The 20,448-nt window shown below is 28.7% G+C and overlaps 1 protein-coding gene across 2 annotated transcripts in view; it reads left to right on the forward strand.

The window, feature by feature from the left end:
- LOC136987971 (centriolar satellite-associated tubulin polyglutamylase complex regulator 1-like) overlaps positions 1-20,448 on the forward strand; it is a 55,368-nt gene that overhangs the window by 33,663 nt on the left and 1,257 nt on the right. The window contains exons 4-10 of one of the 2 annotated variants that reach the window (XM_067285743.1): positions 2,253-2,383; positions 2,458-2,542; positions 2,614-2,699; positions 2,792-2,930; positions 2,999-3,108; positions 7,893-7,965; positions 19,809-19,989. In XM_067285743.1, the coding sequence (XP_067141844.1) occupies positions 2,253-2,383; positions 2,458-2,542; positions 2,614-2,699; positions 2,792-2,930; positions 2,999-3,108; positions 7,893-7,965; positions 19,809-19,968 (784 nt within the window). In that variant the 3' untranslated portion in view covers positions 19,969-19,989. Of the gene's footprint in view, positions 1-2,252; positions 2,384-2,457; positions 2,543-2,613; positions 2,700-2,791; positions 2,931-2,998; positions 3,109-7,892; positions 7,966-19,808; positions 19,994-20,448 lie in introns of both variants that reach the window. The other variant, XM_067285749.1, reaches the window with a different exon arrangement.

Raw genomic sequence — 20,448 nt, forward strand, 5'->3', positions numbered from 1 at the left:
GTCTTGTAGACTCGTCATTCGAACGTTCTGCAGTTCTGTTTGATTGTTTTAACATTTATATTCTGTTTACGTACAGTACATTTGTTATTCCATTGAAAACGAAATCAGGAACAGATCTGCTGTTTTTGTTTTTTTTTAATATATATATATTAATTCGGTGATTATGTTATTAAATAATTTTATATTTTGTAATTTCCGTGCTGTTTTCTGCCTAGAGTTTGAAAAAAATTTGCCAATTTGCTGATTCTTATTAAAGTTTAAACTGTATTCTTATTCAAAAGTAATTTATCTAAAACCATTTTATTCGTAGACCGAACATTTCCATATTTCTAAACATTTAAAATCAAAAATTGTGTATTTGTATTATATTATACTTTCTCTATTTTTAAAAGAAGACAAATAAATGGGACAATAAAAATGACAATGTACGTGGAAAAAGCTCTGAGTCTAAATATAATCCAGGAATTAATGGATAAAAGTGTTTATGACGTACACACCGTGAATACTGGTAGTTTAGTCGCGAGTTCGCACCACACACGTGGAATTTATGACGAAAAGTGTTTATGACGTACACACCTTGAACACTGGTAGTTTAGTCGCGGGTTCGCACTACACACGTGGAATTTCTCGACTTTTCCTCAAGTGTTTTACCCCTAATTAGGGCCAGTTTCCCATAAAAGTCCTCTTGATATACACTTGATGGATCGTCCATGTGTTGATTTGCTTCATTCCACCATTTAAATCCAATTATGATATACTAAGAATCATTTAACGACTGATGACGAGTGGTGGAAATGGCAATGGCATTAATATCTGCGACTGCCGGCCGGCAGTCACAGATATTAATGCCATTGCCACTTCCACATAATAATGGTTAAAAGCATTATCTGCTAGGAAATCAGCGTTATTAGTGTATTATGAATGATGTGTCAATTAAAAGCATTAAGGAATCATAATACTTTTAATTAGATTGGTACTGAAATAAAATCAAATATAGTAGATACTCGTTAATTAGAACTCGTGTAATTAGAATTGGACACTACTTCCCATTCTGATTCCTGTTTAAATCAATGTAAAATCGATAATTCGAAGTCGATTATGCCGTCTCCTGTTTATTCGAATTAAAAGCGTATGTTACTACTTTAACATCTTCCCATTTTTGAAATTTAAAGATCGAATTTAAAATTTATCAATTAATTTTTTTAAACTTAAATTTAAGAATAAATTAATAAATTGAAATTTAAAAACATATCAAGACAATTAGAGCACGACGATTTATGGTTGCAGTGTTGCTTCTCGTGGTACAGTGCCTTTGTTTTGTATTTCTAATTCATTAAATATTATTATTTTTTGCCGTTTGGTGTTAATATCTTCTTAAAATTAATTATTTTCCCGGCTGTTATATATAACAAAGGGAAATTATGACGATCGGTCAAAAAATGACCCCCAAGATTTTTACATTTTTCGACTCAGGACATTGAAACGTCGGGAAATGCAATAAAAGGGGGGGGGTTTGTTTGTAAGGATGTTAGTGTGTGGGGAAGCACGATTTTGTTCACCTTCTTTCAAGCTTAACACCTTCTGTGGTTTTTGTCGAAAATTTCTGAATTTTGCAGGGAATTTTGTTTTGTTGAATAGGGGATTGCTATTAAATTTGGTGATTTAAGGTTGAGGGAATGGAGAGATAAAGGAGATCGTGTGTATCTCGAATAGGGTGGGACTTAATGACGATTTTACTCGTTATTAGCATTTACAATTTTTTTTTTATAAAACCCATCCTTACCCTCAAAATTAAGCTTTCTGCCATTTTTTTTAAACATAAAATATAATAACAGATGACGCCAGCAAATGTTGCCGGAAAAGTTAAGCAACTCATTGCTCGATTTTTGTTTTGTTCTGTAGTATCCAAAAATGTCTCTTATTAATCCAAACTCCTTAATGCCGTCTCTCTGAGTTCGAATTAACAAGAGTCCACTGTATTTATATATTTTTCTTCATTCAAAACAAAGAATTCTTATCAGTTTTACAATCACGTAACGGAAAAGATATATGGTATGACCTAAACCGATTACAGTGATGAAAAATAATACAAATATTACACTTAATATTATTTTCATCTTTAAATTTATTAAAATTTCATAATTCACTTTAATAATAATGTTATAGCCAATTCTGATAAAAACAGAAAAATTATTTTTTCAATAATTCCTGTATAAAGCAAATACAAATTTTTTAAATGCATAAATATTTAGTTTTAGAAGTGTTCAGCAGGGAAGTCACGTACTGTTTCGTGATTATGAATTTATAAGTGCAACTCCTCATAATAGAGCTTGTGTCATTGAATGTTTTTGGAGGACGTATAAAACTATGCACTATAACGGAGGTAATATACATAAAAAAAAGTTACGTGTAATTCGAAAATGACTTTATTTATTTTACGTGTTTCTTTATTTACAGAACGTCTGTCTTTAAAAGATTGTCATTCTGTTCTTCAATTATTATGGCCCGATTTTCCAGAAAGCATTGTTCAATTAACTGTTAGGTAATTTCATAAATATAATTAAAAATATAAATATTAGTTAAATTTTAATTGAAATGTAACTTGAATTTAAGGATTATTATACGAAATGGTTCCACTCCAAAATATTTACCATTTAAAGAGTTCCTGTATGGCTTTCAATTGCAATTTTGTTTTGAAGGTATATATATATATATATATACACATTTATTTCTTAGCTTTTTTTCCGTTTTAATATACGATTTAATTAATTAACTTTGTATTTTTTTCTAGAATTTCTTCAGATGGCAAAAGAAGTTTTTGAAGATATAATATTTTTGTTAAGAGAAGATGAAATTAAGGAAGTCAATACAGTTAAATTTTTATCTAGGTTAAAAGAAAATCTCAATACGGATAAACCGAAAACGTCTTTGTGAGTTTCTTTGTCAGATTTATTTTTTTAGTAAACAAATGAGTTTATGTTTTAAAATTTTATTTTAGTTATCCCACTTCACAAATTCTAGATAAATTTATGGAATTCCCCAATTTTAAGTCCTTTAAAGAATTTCAGAGAACTTTATTAATTCACGAAGACATTACTCAATTAGTAGGTTAGTAATTTTTAATTAATTCAAACTATGCTTAATATATGTTCATATATGATGATGCTCATATTTGAAATTTCTAAATTATATAAATTGCGGATGGAAAGTCACTAGACATTGAGAATTTGCTATAAATTCTGTAATAATAATACAATCATAATAAAATGTATGTGTGTATGTATACCAATCAATAGAATTTTGTAATTATTGCATTTTTTGGGAGTGACAAAGATAGGTTGCGCGTACAAAGGCAAAAAAGATGCCCGACCGATTGTCTATTCTGGAGCCAGCGCTTATTGCTATACGCTATGACGTTTCGAAATCAGTGGTTGCTGTGCAGAGATAGTGGCATAGGTGAAGAGACGTCATGCCACAAACAATCAAGAATTGTCATTCGAAGCTAATGACCTCAGGTTCGGTTGAGGACGCGCAGAAAGTGGCCCTTCATCCACATTACGATTCTCGGTCGTTTGAGGAAGTTAGTGGATGGTGCCGGTAATTACATTGAATTTTAAGGAATGAATCTATATTTCAATTTAATAAGGTACGTATCAAATAAATTTCATCAACTTTAGAAATGTAGGAATTATAGCGATTTCTTAATACCTAGTTACTTGGCACCCACCCTCTATATATTGATTTATTATGATTATATCCAAATCCGTAGTGATATTCAGAGTTTATTCGATTTGGACTATATTGATGTAGTTAGAGTAATCTTGATAAATCCGTTTAGATAGAAATTATAGTCGATATTATTCGATTGCATCAATGTTATTCGATTAATAGTAATTGCAGAACTATTTATTTTAGTAAATTACTCTCTAGCAAGATAATAGAATTTATTGTATTTTCGTTTTCATCATTCATCTACTGTAATTGAAATCTACAGTACATTTTGTTATTGTTATTATGATTGTTATAAATAAAAAATATATTATTTTATACGAAATATAGTTAAATATTAAGGTAATCGAATGTCATAATTATGACTGATTAGTTAACGCAACACACCAACACATGGGGTCTGCAGAAGGGGCAGACGGAATACTTAAAATATTACACAAATTGTAATCGTAAAATTGATTGAGATATGCAACTACAACCTCGACCATGGGACATTGATTGAGATATGCAATAGTGTATTCTACAACGTACTTGTGGATAAAATCCTCCAAAACTTAAATAAAAATTTATTAATTTAATTATTTGTTTTCAAGCATACCTTCCCCAGAAAATTTTCTGCTGGCGCTCATCCACCAACACATAAAATCTGTATGGCCGGCCACAGTTACATCCATTATGGACATCGCTAGCCATGATCCAACTCACATTATCCATGAAATATTATGAGTCATATTTGAACTTAGATCTCAATTGTGATAAACCGACACCTGGTCTGGCCAACTACTCTAGCCGTAACATTGCTGAACTATTGTTTAAACATACAAATTAGTAATAATTTTAATGTTTTTAAACGTTTTTCCGCTACATTTCAGAACTTAAAATGTATGTTGTTTAATAATTAAAACTTAGCATAAATAAAAAAAAAGGTTTTATTGATTAAATTCTAGATTACATCTGTTATTAGAAAGTTACAGCAATTATTTCATTCAGATGTTGACATTAATGTTCGATAAATGTTAAATAAAACGCCTTCAACTTTATAAAATATCTTAAAACTATAACAACATTGTAGTTATAATATTTAATTTAATTTTTTTAAATACATTAATGATGGGTATTGAATTTTTGGAAAATTAGATACTGTAATATGAACGCAATTTTAAATTAAAAATTATTCATGTTTTACTGAAAATCTTTTCTTTTAACATATATTCACGTAGTAATTATTTTTTTTAACCAAAAAACATAGAATAATAAAGAAATTACGATATAGATATCTTACCAAACTACTTCCATACTATTTCTATAATATGATTAACTCCAATCAATATACTCCTAACATTCCACCAGATTTTCGTTTAATGACAGCAAAGTCTTTAGAGATGATAGTCATCATAGAGTATTCTTTCTTTCTCATAAATTACGTAATAATTAGGTGAAAAGAATGAAATTTGATAATGTTTGTATTTCTTATTCAAATCTGTATATGACGCCTCTTAAAATAGGATTTAATTGTAAAGTTTTTAAGAAAATAATTTTTAGCTGAACATTTTTTCTTTCTCACACAGACGTACAGTAAAATTGCTGAAATAATTAGAGTTTGCGTATTAATTCAATTACTACTTTCCGATGTTCCTTTTAAGAATATCGATTGTTTAGACCTCTCGAGAATTGTGTAACTATTATTATCAAAGAAAATCTCATAAAGGAAACAATTTTTTTTCCTTAGATTCAGACTAACTTTTTAAGATATTAAGATTTTTATTTGATTATATTTTTTACTGCTGTTGATAATTCGGGGATTCAGTGGAAAAGTGGTGCAAATGGCGAATAGTATGACTTAAGTAAAATAGTGATAAAATTGTTTTAAAAATAATTGCAATTTAAAAAAATTGTAGACCTATAAATTCCCGCTATTGTCCGTCCGTCAGTCTGTCTGTCATTCCTTAATCTCGAGAACGGAGTTAGATAGATGAAAGACGAGACCAAATATGGAGAGCTTAGGGCAGGAGGCCCAGATTAACTGGTGTAAACTTCTGATTCAAACCGGAAGTCACGTTATTTCAATTTTAAAATTTTCCCACAAAGGTAACCGGCACGACTTTATTGTTAAAGGAAAAGTATGATTTACAGGGGCAAGCCAGTACTAATTTGAGGTGGAGAGCATATATTTTAAGTTAATAAATTAAAAATATGATTATAAATTGTAGCCCGGCATTGTGGCGATATTAAAATAGATAATTGCTCGTATTTAATTATGATTTTTAAATTCTAATAAAACCAATATTTAGAAATGTAGTTTTCTAAATATTGATTTGAAAACATTAAATTCTTATCACTGTGTTTACAACACTTAATTTTAAATTTATTTCAGTAAAAATGTTTGTAATGATATATTTCATTGATAATCACATCCAGCTGAAATCTAAAAAAAAGGCTTTTTTTAGTCTTTTTGGATTTTACTAAGGCAGTTTAATTACCCAAAGTAAATAACTAACTAATTAAAAATTCTCCAGCAATTTTTTTCCAGGCATGAGTCGAATGTGACTGCATAATGAAAACACATCGTTTTACTAAATTCTTATTAGTTATAACAGCGCAAAGATTTTATTAAACTATCCAACAGAAATTTTGTTACCATTGTGAAAAATCTTTAGTAAATATTCACATTGATTTTTAAAAAGCTTATCGCTAGAATCATGAATTTTTATTCACACTTTTTTCTCGGATCGATAAGTATTTAGTAATACTCCAATGCTGCATTATTTACATAACATAGTAGTGTAAGTCAAGTTGAATACGTTTTTATGGACAGAAGAAATTCTGTTTTAATATAAGCTGCTTGTTTCTGTAAAAAATTTCGATCGAAAAAGAAAATTAACACTTGACATCTAATCAGTAAATTAATTATTTTTAAATAGATGCCATCACGGTAGTGTTGATCATCCAATTAATTGATGTTCTCTCGTCGTGGAATTTTAATCTGCTAACTTTTCTATAAACTAATTTATCAAATCGCTAAGGTGGCTTTCTGGTCAAGTTTCGGTATTTAATGGTGCCACAATATTCTGTGTGGTCAGTGTGTACTGAGTTTTCATTTCGACCAGAATATCACAGTATAAGTGTAAAGAATACATAAAATGTCTGTAATTTTTATGCATTTTATTGAGTCGTTACACAAAAATAAATATTTATATAATCCTTATGAGTTGAAGGTTTATTGAAATGATTACTGTATTGTGAAATCGGGGATAGTACATTTAATTTCTGTTTTACTTTTCCGGCTGTTATGGATACGTAACAAGTGAAAGTATTAGAATCGTGTCAAATTTGGCCCTCCGAGTTTTTTGTAAATCTCCACGTTTTGACATCTGAAACCAAAAAAGAGAAAAGAATTGGCGTTGGCATCTATTTCGTTTAATATCTCAGAATGGAATAAAGATTAAGAAACGAAATTTGGCACGGTTATACGAGGTCTGTTCAAAAAGTTCCCGAACTTTATTTATTACAAAAATTCTATACAAAAGAGCTCATTTTCGCGGATCCGATTTTTCTCCGAACCCCACAAATACCCCTTCACATAAACGGCCATAACTAATCACCAGTTATCAACAAACGGATTGAAAAAGGTTATTCGGGAGGTTTTCGCGGACACAACGCTTTCAAGCGGATTAAAAAATAACCAACTGGAGGCGGGCTATTCAAAATGTTCGGAAACTTTTTGAACAGACCTCGTACATAAGGGGCATTATTGCAATTAAATTTTAGTTAGGAAAGGTAGAGGAGATGGAGAAATAGAGGGTATCATATCTCTCGTGGGGTTAATGAAGATTTTTTTAGTTGTTAGCATTTACAATTTTTTTATAAAACTCATCTCTATCCTCAAAATTAAGCGTTTTGCTGTTTTATATTAATTAAAAATATAGAAAGTTTATATAACAAAATCTCATAACATCTGAGAAAGTTACGCATCTCGTTGCTGGATTTTTTTTTGTTGTTGTTATAATTGTTAATTTTAATTTTGGTAAAACTAGAGAAGATATTTCTACTATGATATTACATAGTGTTGTACATACAATGAAATTATCGCAGCTGCTTACGGAATTACAGTTTAAGTATTCTAATTATAGCTTAATATAATAAGCTGTATTAATTTATTTTAGGAAAATTACCTCTGCCATCTCTAATTGAAAGAACAGATTCGAAAATACCAATTGGGACCATATCTAGACCAAGGTAAGTTGAAAAATGTATATTTTAGTTGTAGTTTGTACATTGTATTGTTTAGATACGATACGAATGAAGTGTTAGGAATAGAAATTAGGCTAGATGTATTAAACAACTCTGGGTTAAATACTGAAATATTTAGTCTACAATTTCTCCAAAGAACATACAAATAAAATTATTTGATAATCTTGAGTGTAAAATTAAGAATTCTCAAGAAACATTGAAGTTTGAAGAACGATATTCTACACTAAAAATTTAATTAAACTTTTTTTTATTATGATTTAAAACACTTCAGAATCATCCGTGAAATAATTTTATCTTTAAAAATATTTAAGCTTTCTTTTAAAGCTTATAACTTTGTATTTTTCAGACCTGTTTTTATTTAAATGCATATACAATGGTGTAATACAAGTTGTAATATAATTTGCAAATGTCTAGTATTTATCAAAAATTTGCTGTGTTACAAGTATTGAACATATCGAGACATAAAATATTGGGTTTTTTCCCCTTACTATAGTATATATAGTTGCACTTAATGTTTCACTTATTATGCTGTCTTCTTTAAGTGATTTTAAAAATGTTTATTAGTCATAACATCCAAAATTTACATTATCTTCGTGTATCGAGTACAGAGAAGACCTAGTGAATACTGACGAATTTTTTCTACATATTATTCCTGTTGGAAAATGAGTCAAGTGTAAATGATCCTCATTTCTTCCAAATCACAACCGATATTTTTCAATTATCCACCTGAGACTTCCAAATTATATTAATTTACTGGATGTAAGAATATTTTATGAAAATATTACCAGTAATGAAAGTCATTTAAAATGCTCTAAAAATTGACAGAAGAATTTTATATATTTTTCTCTATATATCAAACACAACCGTTGCTTACTAATATTTTATGAATTTTCATATACTGTATGAATAATATATTATTTGCAGGGGCGCTCATACATTGGAGCACTTGAGGCACTTGCCCCCTTTTTCTAATTTCCAAGGGTCGCAACCAGTGGCGGATTTAGCACTTGAGAGGTTCCAGGCTCAGTTTGAGGTCCCCTCTAAATATTTTCACTACCATTACAACATACCCGATACCATTTTTTACTCTGGTAGGCACTATACCAGTAGTCCAAAAAAAAACTGAGACATAGGAAAATAACATTGAATATTAACCAATATAAAATTACAAGTGCCTGGCTGTATTTAAAATGTTATTTACGTTCACATTGTATTAATTATTAAAATTGAAACCTGTTGGTACAAGAATTATTAACTTTCAATAGGTAAAAGTATTAAAAACAAAAAGAAATGTAGTAATCCATGGATATAAAAAATCATTTATTTTTAAATTTATTTCTGATTTTTATTTTAATAGCTGAATTTTGAGGCCCCTTGATTTATGAGGCCCCATGCGCCTGTGCAGAAAATCCGCCACTGGTCCAAATACAGGAAATTTTCATCTGTTCCCTTTTCATGTTTGGTTGAATTTTCGCAAAATGAATCGAAATTGAATATTTTGTAATTTTATTATTTTATTTATATAATTTCATGTCAATTTTTATATCAAGAAATATTTATATTTTATTCTGTTTATTTAAGTTTGTATTATACAGGCCTATACTGTTATGTTTTAAGATTCTTATCTAAAACTACTAGCAGAAATAAATACTTGTAAAAACATTAAAAAATTATAAATTTATATCACATACTTCTAATTATAATCCGTTTTAAATAAATACAATATATATATTTTTTTTTAATTAGAAAGCATTCAATATGTTGAGAAATTTATTCTATATTATAGTGATTACATATTCAATATCACCGCTAGTGAATTAATAGTTTTTTCTTTTATATTAGCATTGTCAGTGGTGTAAAAAGTTATATCAAATGAATTAAACAATTTAAATTTTTAAAATTTTATTTTCTGAGTCTGTAACAGATTTTAATGTTAATATGAATTGCTGTCCCCTACTTTTACTTTCCCGGCTGTTATATAACAGAGGGAAAATATGGCAATCTGTCGAAAATATTATTTTTCCAAGATTTTTACGCTTCTGGACTCGAAAATCTTGAAAAGTCGAAATATATACAGTATATAAAACTATATACTGTATGTATGTTAGCGTGTGTGGGGGCACTATTTTGTTCATTCACTTTGAAGCTTAATAATTCCTGTTCCTTTTGTTTAAAATATCTGAAATGTTGCAGGAAGGTCTGTGGAGTAGGGGCATTAAATTTTGGTGGTAAAAGAAAGAGGGAGTGGGGAGATAGAGAAGGGTCACTTGTCATATCTGGAGTGGGGTCGAACTTAATGTTTTTTGCCGGGAAAGTTACACAACTCGTTGCTGGAATTATTTTCTTGAATTTAAACAGATTGAAGTCCTATTTCTTTCTTAAATATTGAAACAAGCATCATTATTATCAAACTTGCTAGCACATCAGAAATTCAGATTTTTTTTTTTTAATATTGAATATGCAGTAATAGCATTACATTATATTAAATTATCGTTCAATGTAATTCAAATATGTTGGTAAATTTACAGCATTATTTTAAAATAATTAGCTTTATTAATAATTCGCTAACTTAAAAGGCATTATTTTGAAAAATAACCTCAGTGAATTTTCTCTTTATGAAGGCTGAACGAGAATAGATACGATAATTAGAATTTTAAAATATTTCACGAGAAGCACACATCAATTTTTTTACAAAAATGAAAGATTTCAATTCTATATTTGTAAGAATAGGAGTTTCAGTATTTAAATTCAAAGTACAACCACACTTTTTCTGCAGGTGCAGAAAAAAAATTAGATTTAATATCATACATTTTCAGATATTTCACGTTTGCCTTCCTCATACGTTAGTAATGTATAAGTTATACATTATTAAAATTAAAAATTAGTTTAAATTATATATACCGGTATAATCCAAATAATTAAAAAATTTTAGGAAAAATCGTGATTAATAAGATAAATAAAATGGAAAAACAATGCTTATACAATAATATTATAGCCGAAAAATTGATCTAATTTATAAAATAAACACGAAGAGTAGTAAATTTCCATCTTATTTCCCAAAGTACTCCATCTGTCTGTAGAATATCGATCATTTCAGCAGTTTTAGTTTTTCAAGAATACTTATTCTTTACAGATAAAAATTATATTGAAAATTGGTTACCACAGTCAAATTCTTTTGAATGAAATTTCAAAAATATTTAATTTATTTACTGTTCGTAAGTTATTTACTTGTTAAATTCATTTGTTACTTAAAGTAACAAATGAATTTAACAATCAATAATTAAGTCTCACTCCATCATTCTATTGAAGACGTTCCATCATAATATAAAGCGCAATTAAAGCATAACTTTAAAACTAAAATGAGGAAACAAGATAGAAAATCGTACTCTTTAATTATTACTTCTTTTGCTTGATTTTTCTGATCATTTCGATCTTGCAGCGATGGTATTGATAACTTCTTTGGCAGCTTAACCGATGCAGAGAAGAGGATAAAAACTTTGAACAGACGAAGATAGTAACATAGAAAAGAAACTTCATCAGGAAAGTAGAAGATTCTCTTACTATTTTTCTCCATCTAGATTATAGTATTACTTTCTGTCCTTTCTATTCTTTGGGTTAAATTTGTTGGATGATAACCACAGATCATAGATAGGCTATTTCATATTATTATTACATATTAATGAGATATTAAGCGGCCGGATGGCCGAGCAGTCAAGGTGGGAGCCTACCGCTCTGGGGGACCCGGGATCGAATCCGAACGGGTCGAAAAATCCCCAGGAATTTTTCGGGGGGTGGTCCGTTCGGATATGTCGGGCCCCGTCCCTCACCACCCGGTCGCCCCATTGTGGGCCTGGCCGAACCCATAATGGGCCTACTAAAAGAGGCCCTCTTAGTGCCCACAGGGCGGAAAGAGTTAAAAAAAAAGAGATATAAAAAAGTAAATATAGAAACTTTTAGAAAATATATAATTTTCTATTATATTCTAGTATAAAAAGTTTTATTTAGGGCAGATCTGATGAGAACTAAATATGTATTGTATGGTTTGACTATTAAGTAAATCATTATTGTTTACTTTGGTAATTGAAAGTTCATTTTCGTAATTTGTGTAAAGTGAAAAGTTGTTTCTGTAATTACAGAAATATTTGTAGCTTAATTGCTCAACAAAATTTAAAATGCAGTTAATTATGTAAAATAATTCATTAGGTATTATTGTAATACTGTATACCTTTTTTGTAATCTGTATTCGTTTGAATGAACATTTTAATATATATATGTTACAGTAAAAACCCGTTTTTAGTGAAAACGCGTTTTAACTAGTTGAAACTAGTTTTTACTGGATGTCATTGTTAAAACTAGAATTTACTGCTAGTCAAAAATGAATTTGAGTTAAAACTAGTTTTAACTAGACAAAACGGGTTTTAACAAACTGACTTAGTAAAAACTGTTTCGACCAAGGTCATTCAGCTAACACGTTTTTATAGTGTATGATGAACTTCGTATCGCTTTAACCCTTTTCCCCCGACATATTGTTTACGTTTATTTCGCGATCCCTCCTAAGGCAATATAGGTCAGTCAGGCGATATTATTTTAAAAGTTCACCAAAAATCAAATTATCATTATATCTATATGAAAAAAATCACTTACATTTATTAATATCTTTAGTTTTAAATACGATATTTTTCAATGCATTTTATTAGAAAAATTTATAAGAAAAAAAGTAATATATATCAGAACTGACACATAAACTTGATAATTTGTAACCTGAAAATTAGCATTGTCTAGTTACATAGTTGTTTGCTGGCACTGAAAGACGTACAATATTGTTTTGTACAATTCGATATAACACTTATGCATGTATGTTTATTCGTTGTGAAATTATCGCACATTATATCAAACATTTGTTTGAAATCAAAATTTTATACTGCTATCAACTAATATAATGAATTATTATACTTTACTCACTTCATATCGAACGAGATTATATCTGTTGTTAATAAATTTTACAAAAATCGATATTTACCAAAGTAACGATGAATCGGTACCCTCGAAGTTTTGCTTAAAAAGCCAGGGTACCGATCGATCGGTGCCTTCGGGGACAAAGGGTTAATTAATGTTAATAACACAGATGTGTGACCAATATTTTCAATAAATATCGTATTAAATAATACAAATGTTTTAATCCCAATCCTCACTTTATTTATTTCCCCCAAACATATTTATGTAGCTAAAATTAGTTTTAACTAATGTTAAAAGTTAAAACTAGTTTTATCTAAAATCAGAACATGTACAGCAGTAAATTCTAGTTTTAACTAGACAAAACGGGTTTTAACAAAGGCATCCAGTAAAAACTAGTTTCAACTAGTTAAAACTCGTTTTCACTAAAAACGGGTTTTTACTGTAACATATATATTACAATAAATTCTAGAAAATTAATTTCGATGATTATTTTCATAAAGTGGTGTTTTATTTTGTTTTAGTGTAGAGGCAGTAATTCTTTTTATGTATTTTTTGGGTCTAATTGTAGGGTTGCCAGATGTCCCTATTTTTACGGTTGCCATCTAGCAACAGGAGGACTTTATTCCAAATAAACTGTTTTACAATGAAGTATCTTTTTCTTTTTCATATTTAAAATGTATTATTGTCCTGGCAGAATAAAAATACACATCTATTGCAGGTCCCGGAGTTGAAGCTTCCCGATATCTTTCGGGAAAAAGTCATTTTGTCCCGGATTTTATACCCAAGTAACCGGCGACCCTTACCTAGTTGAAATTTTTATTATTTCTTTCTATAAAGTTCTCTAAGTATTTTTCATTTTTATCATTAGGATACAATAAGAATGTTATCAAAAGATATGGAAAGGAAGTACCGCCTTTTGTTATAACTATTATTACGTATTGATCTTTCTATAGATGTAATAGGCTATTCTTCAATTAACTAATTGTAAACACTGTTTAACATTTCAATTATAAAATTTAATATTAAAAAAAATAGCAACATTCAGATTTTCGAGTTTTAATATGATTAGACAGGCGGCCGAATAAGCGATTAGAACATCCGCTTAAGGCTCTGGGAAATCCATGATCAAATCCGGACAAGCAACTGACAAATATTTTAAATTTTTCTTGGTAAAACTAACATTAATTTATAGTAATTGGAACTAAAATTCCCAACTTTACTCCTAACCTACAGAAATGTCCCCATCTGTTTCCTCTCGATGGCCTTGATAGGAAAAAGTAGTCAATTTTAAAATTAGTTCAAGTATTTAGAAATAATGTCAAATTTATTCTGTAACTACTGACAATTTTTTGTTCACAGCAGTTAATCAAAATCCAGCAACGAGTTACTTAACTTTCCCGGCAACATTAAGCAACTCGTTGCTGGATTTATTCCTAAAGAATTTTTAAAAATCTAAAATCTATGATAGGCTACGTACAGTACTGTACCGTATTTTAAACCATTATTGTAGATATTATCTTTTTTCCATCTTAATTTCACACTTGTAAATTCTAACTTAGTTATATATTTTTATACAAAGAACCGAAGAACAATTATACCATCTGCCTTTCAGGATTCTCATTTTTTGCTCCTCTTTAACAAATGACATTTGAAAGAAACAAAGTAGTATAGCCGAAATATGCTTTTATAGATCTGCGATGAAAAATCTGTTAGATCATAATTCTCTATTATATTTTAACAAATGTACTGTATCTTTCTAGTTTATATTTAGGTCCATCTTTAGCTTCTATGATAAAAGTTCTGCGTCACGATATATTGATATTTTCTGATAAAAATTTGTTATAAAACGAAAAATAACACTTTTTTTTTTTTTTTTTAATATTCCGATAATTGGAACTTTGAATGTTTTCTCAAAGCTGACTGTAATTTAGAAATCGATCCTCTTTACCATCCACTAAATCGACTCGATCTTATTGAATTATTTTCACTATAAACAGTTCGTTTATTATATTAGACTTCCAAATTAACCAAATCTTCGTGACTAATCTAGCAAATTCTAAAAAGTTACTACCTGTATTCACTAAGTATCTTTACAAAAAAGAGGAATAAGTATTTTTACTTGCATATTTGCCAAGAAGAGATGAAAGTAAAGAATATTTTTAAAGGATTCTTATGAAAAAATCAATGCTTGAGAAAATATTGCTTGACAAATTATAGGAGAGTAGAAAATTGCGTTAATTGGCTATCTATTTTCTATAAATATTAAGGAATCTATTTCGGTTAACAAAATACAAGATATTTATCAACATTTAAAACTTTTCTATTTTTTTTTTTTTTCATTTTTAATTTTTCATCTATAATTGCACTCGGTTATGTAATTTATAAGGGCTTCTTGTAAATTGTTAATATTAAACACGTAATGGAATACAAGCGAACTAAACAATTAGCAGCCACCTTCTATAGATAATACTAGGATTTCAATTTATTCCTAAACGTTGGATTCTCGAAAGGACCTTTGCTTTCGCCTTCCAATTTCAGACGTACGGGCAACTATTATAAGTGTTTTCCTCATATTTTAAAAATCAATATTTTCTTTAATATGAATTGATAAATTAGCTCCTCGACTTCTTTCGTGACTGGTTCTGAGAGCGCTAAATTAAAGGAAATGCTTGGTTTAAATTCAGAAAATTTGTGCTCCAGCTCTAAGGAATTGTACAGAATAAAGGATAAGCCAAAAAGCGAGGGAAAAGTATCTAAAAATTTTAAATAACCTGTTTTTTTAAAACATAATCTATTGATACAATAAATGTAAAGCCGTTGATGATATGAAAAGAAAGTTTCTTTATTGAATAATTTGAAAAAATTAAACTAGAATTTGTATAAGAGAAAAAATAAATTGAAAGGCACGAAAAAAAATTTTTTTTTAAGTAATCCAAAGTTATTCCGAAAGGATTTATTTTAAGTACAGTATAAAAGAAATGTCATATTTAATGTTTATTCATACAAAAATGAAGATAATCTTTGAGACATTCATTACATTTCTACAACTTTTAATTTAATTTGAAATATTTAGAGTTACAACATATACAACGACCCGATAATTTTATTTAGAGCAATAAACATTCCTAAATTATATCTACGCCTGAGTTTTTTTTTTTATTTAAATTTTTACCATTTATATTTCTGTGCCTTTTTGTTACTTTCCTGGCTGTTAAATATAACAGAGGGAAAGTACAGTACAGTATGACAATTAGTCAAAAAGTGACCACCTAAGATTTTTACATCAATGGACTTAGGAGACCTTGAAAAGTCGAGAAATGCAAAAAATTTGGGGATTTTTTTCTGTATGTATGTATGAGTGTGTGGCATGATTTTGTTCACCCTCTTTGAAGCTTAATAACTCCTGTCTTGTCAAAATTTTCTGAAGTTTTGCAGGGAGATTTTTGTATTAGGGAAATTGATACTATTAAATTTTGATGGTTAAAAGTCAAAGGGGTGTGGAGATAGGAGTCACGTGTCATATCTGAGTGGGTAGAACTTAACGAAAATGTTACTCGTTATTAGCAATTACAATTTGTATAAAACTGATCTCTACCCTAAAAATTAAACTTTTTTCTATTTTATAATAATTAATAACATAAAAAGATTTATAATAAAATCTCATAATATTGTGTGTGGTGCCATCTGTTAACTTTTTGCCGGGAAAGTCATGCAACTCATTGCTGGATTCTTTTAGATGTTTTCGGGAGTTTGAATTGCGTGTTTTAAATGAAAATGTTCTCTTACACGTGCTGCATATGGCATATTGATCTGGATTCTTGTCAGAGTAAAAAATTTTAAACTTACTTTTTTGTATAAACGCTATTTTGAATTTAATTTTCTATTGAAAATACGTAATAATTACAGCAAATCATAATTTAGGTGGAGTTGTTTATATTAGTAAATGCTGAAGTAATTACTCGCCAGATCAGATTAGATTCTTTCCGGTGAAACAAAATTAAATTATTGGTGGCTGATAATGAAATACAATCAGCAACAGGATAATCCACTAATGTTTTTAGCAAAATCACCAAGCTATGGTATTGTAATTGTACAGTAGACTTGCTGTAATTGTCGCTCACTAAGAAGTGATTTCCAGTTTCTTGTTGTTTCACTTATTTCATGTCTTTCGTTAGAATCTATTTTCGGAATTACATTTCTTTCCATTCCAGATTAAAGAAATTACGCACCCCTTGGATGTTGCGCCCTGTGCATGAAAAGCCAGTCTTATTTTCTAGTTTAAAAAGTCAGTGCAATATAAACTACACAATTTATTTAGCAACGAGTTGCTTAACTTTCCCGGCAATATTTGGTGGCTCCATCTGTTACGGTATTTTATTTTAAAACCTTTTTTTTATTTTTAATTATTAGAAAATGGTAAAAAAAACTTAATTTTAAGGGTAGTGATGCTTTATAAAAAGTTGTAATCTACTAATTTGCTTTATTTGTAACAATCTAGCCTTAAATTTGGTTTTTATTCAAAAATTGAATCCTTCATATATATAAGAACCACTGTAGCATTAGTGTTGAATACAGAGGCTAGCCACTGTAGTGTTGAAAACACCACCTATTGTTTTAACGCCATCTGGTGAATAGAAGCAACAGACATTACAAAATGAGTGGAAAGTAATCTAACATTATGAATACTATAGAAATATTTTCTTTAAAAAAAAGGAGGAAAACGTGATTCATTCGACTGACCATGAAAAACCTATTAATAAATATTTTTCTTGTTTCAAAAACTGGTATTAACAATTGAAAATGACTTTACAATATTAAAAAAAAAGATATATCGTTTAACATAATTTGTTAAATATTAGAATTTATCTTTCTGCAATAGGTACGGTACACAGGAAGAAACTTTCTTGAAACCGTAGAAAATAAAAGTGTGCCCATCGTTATGTCATAAATTCACAGTCTCGCCTATTGCTCACTAACGATCTATAAGCCACCACTTCCGTGTAAATTGAGGAACTTTGTGTACTTAGGGAAGTTTTCCTTCTTCAAAAAACAGTAAAGTCATGATTTGCGGTAAGTTTAATATAAAGTTATCACGCATCACTATTTTTGAAGAAAGAATTTCCCTAATTACAAAAGTCTCTCAACTCAGAAGGAAATGGTCGTAACTAAGCAACAAATGAGACTACAAAATTCTGTTTTATATGTGTCAAAAAATACTTTCCTGTTTACCAGTCTTGCGTGTGCACTCATTTCAAATATGTAAATGTTAATAAAATATTTAATAAATGATGTTAGATGTCACTGGTATCATAATTGCAATATTTTATTGAGGTTCTTCGTTAAGCATCCTGTGAAAAGATCAGAATATATTTTAAAAATTATAGCGTTAGATTCTAGTAAAATAACCTTAATTGTTAGAAAATAAATCGTTTTTTTCACTCTTCATACTTATTTTAAACATTTTTTAAAGTCTTTACTGTTTTATATTTTTTAAAAAAATAGCGTTTTATGTCCGAGACATTATATGCTATATAATGTTAAAAATAATAATACTCATCATTAATATTTAAAAAAAAATCTAAGTCACGAATAAATATTAGTACAGATGTTACATGAAGTCAAATAGAACATCGTTTTGACATCATGACTATGATGTTTACGCAATTTTTCTACATCAGGTGATTAAATCAAAGTATTTAAATAATAGTAATAAAAAATAGACTGGTAAAATTCATCAAAATAGTTGAATAGCCATCGAAATTGGGTATTTCTAGTTTTAACAGTCCACGTGAGAGCCAAATTTGGACATTTCTAGTTCTCAACAGCCTATGAGAGAGCCAAATTTGAAGTTTTTCTTTTTCTATTCTTTCCATCCAGTTTAGATGAATTTCCGTTATTTCGACGTATCATATTCTTTGTCATATCCTTTGACAATGACTATTTCCGAAAGGAAATGTGTTCTTTTTCCGCTTTAAGTCTAACCGACGTATTGGTTAGGTTAAAAATTCTTACTTAAATTTATTATAAACTACTAAATACCGTATTAAGTAGATAAAATGGCTATAATAGCCTAGATCATCACAATAATAAATTTCCAAACAAGTAATTTGGTCCGAAAAGGAACAATGCGAATAGACTAAAAAACTATTTCCGAAAATAGGCGAAATCGTTTTTTATTGCTAACCTGTTACTGACAGGATGGAAGAACTAAATAGATACAGACAGAACGGTTCTGGAAATCCAGGACGAATAAAATGAATAACTTTGTACATATGGCATCAGAAGAACTCGAATGAACTGTCTTAATTATTTTTGAAAGGAAAAATCTTTATATTTTAAAGAGCAAAACAAATTTTCTTCGGGCTTTTGAGGAAGTGAGGAATTAGTGAGGTTGGGTTGGAAGAGGGTGATAGAAACAATAGTCTTAGTACCTAAAATGTACATTTATTGACCCGAGTATTTACAATAAATTACTCCGGATTAAGTTAAAAAGGACTGAGTGGGCTTTAGGAATGGTTAAAGAACCGCACGGTCTTTTTTCTGGACATTGTTATATTATTGTACATATTTTGACTTTATATATATATATATTTTTTAAGTATATTGTATCTACTTCAACAGAAAGATATTATTAACCAACAGCTATGTTAGTAAATATGACTTTTTGTATGGTATATTCGATTTATATGTTATTATTATTTTAAAAGTTATCTTAAATTAAGGAAAATGTAAATGTAATATTTAAAAAAAAGGCATAATTTCTGTTCCATTAAACTTGGTGTATTGATATATTTTTTAAATGAAACTTATATTTTTCTTTCTAATAAAAGAACAAACATAAATACTTATCGATCCGAATTGAATATTTGCAGACCTGTCAGTTGCCTTGGACATGCCAGTCATTTATCCAGCAGTCTTCATTCTTTACCTGTGAAATTAACTGACTCCGATGTCAAAACTTCTGCCATTCGTTCGAAATCAGCGACCCATATTAACAAAAGATTATCTAGTACAAGACATCACTCTCAATAAAAATAAATATTGCATTGATTTGTATGTAATTTTAATTCTTCTTTTATTTTGAATGCTATAAAAATTTTTATACTGAAATATTGTACGTTTTAATACAAAAATTTATTATGATTATATATAAAAGTAGTGAATTCTGACTTATGTAAAAGTCAGAATTCACTAGAAATAAAAACAAAATTTTGTTTTCTTTTTTGTAAGATATTAAAGTCAGTTCTTTATAAATAATTATTTATATGTATTAATTATCCTAAATATTTAAATAATTACCTAAATGTATATCTAATAATTATTCATAAAATATGGAAATTATTCAGAAAGGAAACATTCACATTATATGTAAAATCATAAAGGAATATTTGTTATTTATTGCTAATTAATTTTGAATTCATGTATAAATACTGTATTTGTATTATTATTTAATATTTAAAAATTAATTATAATAAAATGTTTTAATGTTATTGCAATAATTAAATATACTAA

The sequence above is a fragment of the Centruroides vittatus genome, unplaced genomic scaffold (assembly GCF_030686945.1).
Source record: "Centruroides vittatus isolate TY-2023 unplaced genomic scaffold, ASM3068694v2 contig_1246, whole genome shotgun sequence".
Taxonomy (NCBI): Eukaryota; Metazoa; Arthropoda; class Arachnida; order Scorpiones; family Buthidae; genus Centruroides; species Centruroides vittatus.